Source organism: Vanellus vanellus, assembly GCF_965231255.1.
Source record: "Vanellus vanellus genome assembly, chromosome: 7".
Classification (NCBI taxonomy): Eukaryota; Metazoa; Chordata; class Aves; order Charadriiformes; family Charadriidae; genus Vanellus; species Vanellus vanellus.
In genome coordinates this window covers 41602578-41611714 of record NC_138912.1, presented here as the reverse complement: position 1 = coordinate 41611714, position 9137 = coordinate 41602578, and the positions used below count along the sequence as shown (strand labels likewise).

General features: G+C 45.6%; 1 protein-coding gene across 1 annotated transcript; it reads left to right on the top strand.

Annotated features, from left to right (window-relative positions):
• Positions 1-203: 203 nt before the first annotated feature.
• LOC309674566 (inhibitor of nuclear factor kappa-B kinase subunit alpha-like) lies at positions 204-9088 on the top strand. The gene is made up of 6 exons (XM_082486643.1): positions 204-247; positions 1004-1100; positions 1916-2063; positions 4183-4319; positions 5826-5925; positions 8613-9088. The coding sequence occupies exons 2-6, from the start codon at positions 1030-1032 to the stop codon at positions 8637-8639; spliced, it is 483 nt and encodes a 160-aa protein (XP_082342769.1). The 5' UTR covers positions 204-247; positions 1004-1029; the 3' UTR covers positions 8640-9088.
• Positions 9089-9137: the final 49 nt, after the last annotated feature.

Sequence of the window (9137 nt, the reverse complement as noted above, 5' to 3'; positions counted from 1 at the left end):
GAGAGAGAGCTTTTAGGGATGGTCTTTCTGTGATGGAAACCAACTCTTCCCTGTGTTCTAAATGTCATACTTGTGTACTAGCTATAAAGGAAGGTGGCAACTCCAATGTTCAGCAAGTCATAACTTAATTGCAATGCTTTTTTTCTTGAGTCACCTGCTTGTTGATACATGTATGAATAATTTTCTTCTTTTTAAAGGGAACAGAGAGCCATAGACCTGTACAAGCAGTTAAAAACAAGACCTCCAGGTATGGAAGGGGATGGTTGAAAGACTGTTTCACACTCGTACCCCATGACCAGTTTTTCTGAACTCAAACCCAGAAAATACAATTTAGGAAAAGGCAAATGATTATATTAAAGTTAACGAGACTCTAGGGCATACCTTAAGATGATTTCTTCTTTTTGCTGAGCCTAGAGCTCTCCCAGATTCTGTAGTCCTGTTCCTCAGCCATGGGTTTGTCTTTTGGTTTTCAGTCTTGGAGCGTCTGCCCTGAGCACGTGTCTGCCTTCTGGCATTCTTTACATTTCTTCTTGCCCCCAGTACTATTGCTTTACTCCCTCCAGACATGGGAGGAACTGCTGTTCCTCTGTCATTCTTCCAACCCAAGGGCAGTCTCTTTTCTCCCTCTCCTCGTCTCTCTCTTAATTATACTGGATGGAGCCCCATGTTTGGGGGTTATTATGTTCTGAACATAGTAACTAGTGAGCAGAAAGATTTAGTTACTTCTGCATTTGACAAGTTCCTTCAGTCCTTGTTGAAGGCAGTATCTAGACAGCAAGAGTGGCTGGAATTGTATACATTAACTGTGGAGAGAAGAGACATCGAGGAGAAGCTGTGCCTAATGAGAGATTATGAGAGATTTTAACATGTTTCATTGTGTTTCAATTTGTTTGGCTGCACTCATTAAGTCAACTCTCTTCTTGACTTTGGGCATTTGTGTCCCGAGTGGCTCCTTGCTGAAGGAGCCACGTTTTACTAATGTGGTAATTGATGGCCCTTCCAGATCATGCCTACAGTGACAGCACGGACATGGTGAAGATTATTGTGCAGACAGTACAGAGCCAAGACCGAGTTCTCAAGGAGCTCTTCGGCCATCTGAGGTACTTTATGCAGGAAAAAAACAAAACAAAACCAAACAAATGTAACTAACATTTGTAGCTTTGTAGCCAGACAGGAGAGCAAAAACCATGGAGATCAGAGCCCAAAAGCTCATCCACAGGTATATGTTTCTAATAGCGATACTAATTGCGCTCCTTTCTGTCTCTGTTGATTTTCCACTTTTTTAAATACATACAGCTAATAGGGAAGGGGAGGAGAATGCAATGGCTTGTACTGGTAGCATCCAAGAGTTCACTTCAAAATGAAACAAATTCTGCCAATGTTGAGGTTGGGATTAAAATCTGGTGGAAAAAAAGAAATAGCATAACAGCTGAGCAGATATCATGGTGATTTGTTCATTAATTCATTAATTCAAGTATGTCATTATGGTCTCAGTAATCAGCAAAGCATGATTTAGTGTTATTTTCATGTGTGGCTTATGCTTAGTAGATCCCATAAAGAAAGTTGTTAGCTATGGTATGGTCAGTGCACGGAGACTAACACAGACCAGAGAAGATGAATAAAATACCATGGTTGTGTTGCTGTGCTGTCTGTCCCTTTTCATCAGGATCAATTTTTGCATTTCAAATAAGAGCAGCTTATATTTTGGGTATTAACAGTAGTGTCATCTACCTGTTGTTTTGAGTCTGGGAAAAATCCAGGGGATCCTCTAGTCTTGCAGCTGTCGGGTGCTGTGCTAAGAGAAAGGGGTATTCTCACAGAATTTTTATTGATTCCCAAGATGAGGGTTTTGGTTTTGCCAGAACATATTGCCACACCAACTGGAAAGTAACTTTGTGTTTGTTTTTTATTGCAGCAAGCTCTTGGGCTGTAAGCAGAAGATCATTGACTTGCTTCCAAAGATTGAAGTGGCTCTGAATAACATCAAGGAGGCTGACAACTCAGTGATGCAGATGCAGGGCAAAAGACAAAGGGAGATATGGCATTTGTTGAAAATTGCATGTGTAAGTAGGTTTTGGTCTATTCATTTGCTCTTCCTTCCAGCAGAGGAGCCAGGGGACATCAAATGAAAATCTAAAGAGACCAAAAAGGGAAAACTTCCATGCAATAGTTGATTTTTTTTTTTTTTTTTTTTTTGAGATGCTAAAATTTGACACAAATCATAGAATGGTTTGTGTTGGAAGGGACCTTTAAAGGTCATCTAGTCCAAACTCCCCTGCCATGAGCAGAGACATCTTCAACTACATCAGGTTGCTCAGAGCCCCATCCAACCTGACCTTGAATGTTTCTATCTACCACCTTTCTGGGCAACCTGTTCCAGTCTTTCACCACCCTTATAAAAAAATTTTCTTCCTAATGTCTAGTCTAAATCTTCCTTCTTTTAGTTTAAAGCCATTACCCCTCATCCTATCGCAACAGGTTCTGCTAATAAGTTTGTCCCTATCTTTTGTGTAGGCCCCCTTTAGGTACTGAACAACCCCAACTCTTAGCCTGTCCTCACAGCAGACGGGCTCCAGCTCTCTGAGCATTTTTGTGGCACTCCTCTGGACCTGCTCCAACAGGTCCGTGTCTTTCCTATGTCGGGGTCTCCAGAGCCAGATGCAGTACTGCAGGTGGGGTCTCAGCAGAGTGGAGTAGAGGGGCAGAATCACCTCCCTTGACCTGCTGGTCATGCTGCTTTTGAAGGTTGGCTTTCTGGGCTGCGATTGCACGTTGCTAGCTCATGTCCAGCTTTTCATCCTCCCGTACCCCCAAGTCCTCCTCTGCAGGGCTGCTCTCAGTCCCTTCATCCCCCAGCCTGTGTTGATACCAAGGTTTGCCCCAACTCAGCTGCAGGGCCCTGCACTTGGCCTTGTCGAACCTCATGAGGTTCACACAGGCCCACTTCTGAAGCCTGTCCAGATCCCTCTGGATGGCATCCCGTCCCTGAGGCATGTCAGCCACGCCACTCAGCTTGGTGTCATCTGCAAACTTGCTGAGGGTGGACTCGATCCCGCTGTCCATGTTGTTGACGAAGATACTGAACAGTACTGGTCCCAGTACAGACCCCTGAGGGACACCACTTGTCACCAATTTCCACCTGGACATTGAGCCATTGACCACTACCCTCTGGATGTGACCATCCAACCAGTTCCTCATCCACCAAGCAGTACACCTGTCAAATCTGTATCTCTCCGATTTAGAGAGAAGGGTATTGCAGGGGACCTTGTCAGAGGCCTTACAGAAGTCCACATCGTTGACATCTGTAGCTCACCCCTTGTCCACTGATGCAGTCACTCCATCATAGAAGGCCACTAGGTTGGTCAGACAGGACTTGCCCTTGCTGAAGCCATCATGCCGGCTGTCTCGAATCACCTCCCTGTCCTCCATGTGCCTTCAGAGACCGCTCTGCACACTCTGTTTTTCTTGACGTAGAGGGCAACGCCTCCGCCCCTCCTTCCTCGCCTGTCCTTTCTGAACAGTCTGTAGCCATCAATAGCTGCGCTCCGGTCATGGAATTCATCCAACCAGGTTTCAGTAATGGTAACTAGGTTGCAGCTTTCTAGCAGCACGGTGGCTTCCAACTGCTTCTGTTTGCCCGTGCTGCGTGCCCTGGGATAGGTGAACTTCAGCCTGATGTGTTAAACCTATCATGATATTAGTGCTGCAAAAGTGAAGTAGGTCCTTGCCTGCTTAGCTTGTGTTCTAAGACTACACTGCATTTTCTGCACCAGTTACAGTGACTACACAGCTGAAGCAATCTCCTGATTTCCACGTGCATAAGTCAGCATAGGAAACACCTATGTCTTTCCCCCTGTCGGGAGAGTTGCTGCTGTGTGTGACTTAGTTTAGGACGCAACGCTGCCTCCTAATTGTTCCGCGTAGAAGACATGCCACATACAACACAGGTGACTTGCATGCAGAGGCATTTGGTACCAGGTATTTGCAAAACTGTGGAGGGCTGTATCAGCTGACTTGCCAGCCGCAGGCATGGCCTAGATTGTGCGTATGGGTTATGGTCAGTGCTTATGTTTAATCGCAAGTCTTGCATACAAAAGAATTAAGCCTGACTAAATTCTTCCTTTGTCCATCACGGCAGGTGAATTTCCTTTTTTTTTTTTTTTTTTTTTTTTTTTTTTCTAGACTCAGAGCTCTTCTCGATCGCTGGTAAGCTCCAGCCTGGAAGGAACAGCCTCAACTCCAGCAGCCACGTGGCTCCCACAGAGCTCCTCAGGGAACGTACCTCACCCTCTGTCATCTATGGCGACCCCTGAAGATGGGTAAGACCTGTTTGGAAAGGAAAGGAGGCCACTGCAGAGAAGTCAGTGTAACTGTTTGGCATGCACACACTCTGAAATCCTGTCGTCTACCACTGGGGTCTCCAGTGCTGCGGGGGCCTGAGGGGCATGTCTTCACTATGTCCCACGTGGTGGGTTTTGGATATGCTGGGCAGGGAGAGTTTTGGAAGGCTAGACTGTCTCTGAAGGCAACATTGTTCAACTCCTGACTGGAGTTTTAGTAACTTACCTCTGGCCATACCACAGCAAAATGCAGCGATGAGATTTTGAGCCAAAAATGCAGTTTCTTTTCATGCCTAGGTTCTGGTGCAAGTCCCAGGTAAATCAGGCCATATTTAGTGCTTCTTACAGCTTCAGTTATTTTTAAAAGTCTTAATTCAAATGGAGGTCTGAAGTCAGGGTCAGTACTAAGTAATCCATCTGGTTCAGTAGCTGCTGGTTGGTGGTTTGTTTTTTTTTTTTATCCTTCCAAAAAATGTTTCAGTAGCTCAGATGTTACTAACATGGTAAAAAATTCAGGAATTAGGTTGAACTTTTTATTCAGAAACCTCCACTTTTTGGTCCTGAGCAAGTTCCACAAACCACTCTCAGCTAAAGCACGGTGCTATTAAGTTATTAAGGCCCTCTCTCTCAGCCAGTCCTAGCTGAGTAAGAGAGTTGTCAGGAGCTGAGGGTTTGGGTTTGGGGTGTGTGTGTTGGTTTTTTTGTCTTCACTTCATTAGTAATTTTACTTCCAGTCAGCATAACAGAAGGGAAGGTGCCCCTCAAAGACTGCTCAGCCCTCAATCTGTAGCAGTGCTGGTTTTGTGGGAGTTGGGGCAGGGGTGGTGAACACCGGCATCAAACCATTTGGCCATCTCTTTCTTTTGGGTGGTCAGGGATATAGCTAGGTTCTGAAGATACACATCTTGTAAGCAAACTTTTGCTGGAAGTCAGTTGATTTTTGGCAACCCTGAGCAACCTTTTCCGCTTCCTCTTTTCTGTCTGCTGCTGTGGGGCAATTTTCACCTCTGAGTAATGTGGGGTGATCGCCTTCTAATAGGTGCTTTCCTGAGCAAGGTGCCTTTGGATCGCCTCATAGCTCCTCTTCAAATCAGGACTTCACTGTATGAGGCACTGTACAAAGAGCCAAGAGATGTAAACCTTCTGTGGAGCGGGCAGTGATTGCAGGCCACTTGTATTCGGCTCACTTCTAGGTTCTGTAAAGGCTGAGTTTCAGTGTGGTTTATGCAGTTTCTCTGTAGGGAAGGAGAATCCACACTTCCAGGGTGGGGATCTACAGGATGCCACCTCAAGGCATGTTTTTATGCCGTACAAGGTAGCTCCTATAACTGCAGAGAACTATAAATCAGTGTTTTGGGTTGTTTGTGTTGGTTTTTGTTGGTTTTGTTTTTTTGTTGGTTTTTTTTTTTTTCCCCAGGGCAGAGCGTTTTGACGTTGGTGTTACTTTGTGTTTTAAATCTGTCATCTGCCTTCCCTCCCTTGCAGGGAAAATTTTGTCCATGTGATAGAAGAGAATCTGAATTACCTTGAACTCTTTAGCAGTATTTTGCAGGAGGCAAGACAGGAGCAGAACAACAGCATGATGGTAAGTCTGTTGATGTATCGCTGAGGACCTGATTTTTAAGAGCTACAGCAGGGTCCTCTGGGGGTGTGGAGAACTCCTTAAACGGGGTCATTTGTGATGATCTGAATCGCTGTAGCTGGCATGTGATGTCTGTCATCCCTCCTGGACTCTGCTAACATGCCAGTTGTTATGGCAGGTAGCACTTGGCGCTAGTGTCAGCCAAGCGGTGCGTGTGGTGGAGTGGGCTGTTCAGTGGCACCCCCTGGCTGGCAGAGCTTGATCTGAATGTTGGTTGCATTCTCAAATGGGAGAGTCCTGGTTTGTGTCCCTGCACTGGTGAGAGCAGGGTTCTACATTTCCAGAGCCCTTTCCTGATCGTTAACTGATGCTCTCCTTAGGGCAGAAGCGGGGCTTTAGAGAGCCCTAAGAAGGTTCTTTGCACAAATTGATATTTGAAATAGCAAGAAATGACAAAAGTAAATAATGATAACCCAGATGTTTTGATGCAATCTGAAACTCTTCTTGAACTCCTAATTGAGGCCAGGAAGTTACTGCTCAAAAGAGCCCAGTTACCAGAAGAATTACATGCACCACAGAATACTGGTTTTTTAGAAGAGGCTCTCAGCTAATTTTAGGGGCTGTATTGTAGAAGAACCTGTAAAAATATAATTAGAAAAGGACAATTGGGCATGTAGATTGACCTGTTTATAATAGACAAGAGTCAATACAGCTTCTGTTAGTATGGGATTGTCTCGCAAATTTATTGCAGCCCTGTAAAGTCAGAGATCCACTGATATGCTGTAACTTGGATTTTCAAAAAGCTTCTTAAAGGCCTCTTTAGGGATAATTTCCATTCTCATGGGACAAAAAAGTTGAAGCTGTTTACCAGTTGTAAATGCTGAAGTAACAAGGAACAAGGTTGGGGAAATGGAGATGGTTGATGAAATGAAGCTCTTACAGACATTTTAATTCACATTTTAATGTTCTAATGTTTATGAATAACAGTAGACAGTGAACTGAGAGTTTACTAGAGTTACTCAGTTATTCAGGATGGTGAAATGAAAACTTATTAGTAGGAGTTGCAGATGACACTATAATAGCAAGGGATTGAGCAATATGAATGGGGAAATGAAATTAGCTACTGATTAAGGCAAGGTAATTATGGTAGTGGGGAAAACAGCCTTAATTATGCATACTCTGGTCTTCACCCATTGGCTGATGAATGCTTTGTTTGTCTTTGTTCAGTTCTGACAGGGTTGGTATCAGTTGTGTAATACAATCTTCTCTCTTGTCTGTCTCCTTGCTGTGGCTGGAGACGAGCGAGAAGCCATATGACTGGCTTCTTACCTCTTAATCATCCATGTCTCTGTCATCTCCTGTATCTCATTCCAAGCTGCAGCATCTGTCTCTGGTATGTTTTAGCCCAGAAAGATTATTCATCGTTGTGGAATCACACTCTGCAGATCAGCACCTGTTTTGTTATGTTTGGCTTCTTTCCCCTTTTCCTTGCATCAGGGGACAGAAGTTAAGCAACAGGAAAGCAGCAGAAAATAGGATTTGTCCTTTTCATTTCACTTGGCGGGGGGAAAACAGAGGAAAAAAGAATGAATAACTATAAGAACCTTTTCTCTATTCTTGCATGCATTTGACTTGGAGCCTGCCTGCCTTTTTCATTCGTGTTCTTGCCCTACCAGTACTTCCCATGGTGCACTAGGAACATGGGCAGTAGGTTTTGTGCAGGCACAAAATTGTAATTTCCAAAGCGAGTGCAGTCTGTGTCATGCCTGAGCACTGAAATAAGTAGGGGGTATTTTGTATCAGGGCAAACGGAGTGGTGAAATTGTGAGATTACTTTTCAGCTGTTAGATCAACATAGAATTGTCTAGGTTCGAAGGGACTAAAGGTCCAATCATAAACCAAACGCTGCCAAAACAACCACTAAACCACATCCCGAAGCACCACGTCTACCCATCTTTTAAATACCTCCAGGAATGGCAATTCTACCACTTCCCTGGGCAGCCTGTTCCAATGCTCGATAGCCCTTTTAGTGAAGAAATTTTTCCTAATATCCAATGTAAACCTCTCCTGATGCAACTCAAGGCCATTTCCTCTTGTCCTATTGCTTGTTCCCTGGCAGAACAGACTGACTGCCTGACACCCCCCCACACACCACACCCCCTGCCTCGCTACACCCTCCTTTCAGGTAGTTGTAGAGAGTGATAAGGTCTCCCCTCAGCCTCCTAACAACCCCAGTTCCCTCAGCTGCTGCTCATGAGATTTATTCTCCAGACCCCTCACCAGCTTCATTGCCCTTCTCTGGACACTCTCCAGTACCTCAATGTCTTTCTTGTAAGCGAGGGGCCCAAAACTGAACACGATATCTGAGGTGGGGTCTCACCAGCACCGAGTACAGGGGGATGATCACTCCCCTAGTCCTGCTGGCCACACTATTCCTGATACAAGCCAGGATGCTCTTGACCACCTGGGTGCACTGCTGTCTCATATTCATACGGCTGTTGACCAGCAGCCCCAGCTCCTTTTCTGCTGGGCATGCCATTGGCCACCTCGGCACACTGGCTGGCTCATACTCAATCAGATGTTGTCATCACCCCAGGTCCTTGATTCTTTGAAAAAAGGTAGATGCTGAGTGTCCTTTTGTCACCACCTTGGAAATGTACATTCAGTTGTTTCCTTGCTTCTTCTTTCAGAGTTTTGATTGGAGCTGGCTGAAATAGCCCAAGGAGCTGACGTGCTGCGACCTGCGACGTGCCTGCATGCTGCCAGGTGCCTTGGCAGCCTTCGATATGAGGAGCTGGAGGGGACTGATCGATCCATCACCTTGCGTTTTGTAAACCATAGCAGAGTTGATTACAAAGGTGGTGGGCAGTAGCAGATACACCCTTGGTTGGTGCCGCGTTGGGCTTTCCACTAAACAAGTAACCCGCTTGTTGGAGACATGCCTGCAGGTGGCTGTGTGTTTTCCGGGAGGGGCCATGTCCCCCCCCAGAACCTTTCCTGGAAAGGAAGGGAGGAGAGAGAAGGGTTGGTGGCTGCCTCAGGGCTGGGAGCCTCCCCCCTCCAGGCCCCCCCCCCCGGCCCCGTGTCACGACTGCCTCTTTTGTGGAATACGAATGTATAGATTATATCTATTTTTAAAGGGAATTAACGCCAATAAATGCTGCGGAGAGGCTGTGGTGGTGCTCCCTTACTGAGGCAGCTGCGCCCTCCCGCCG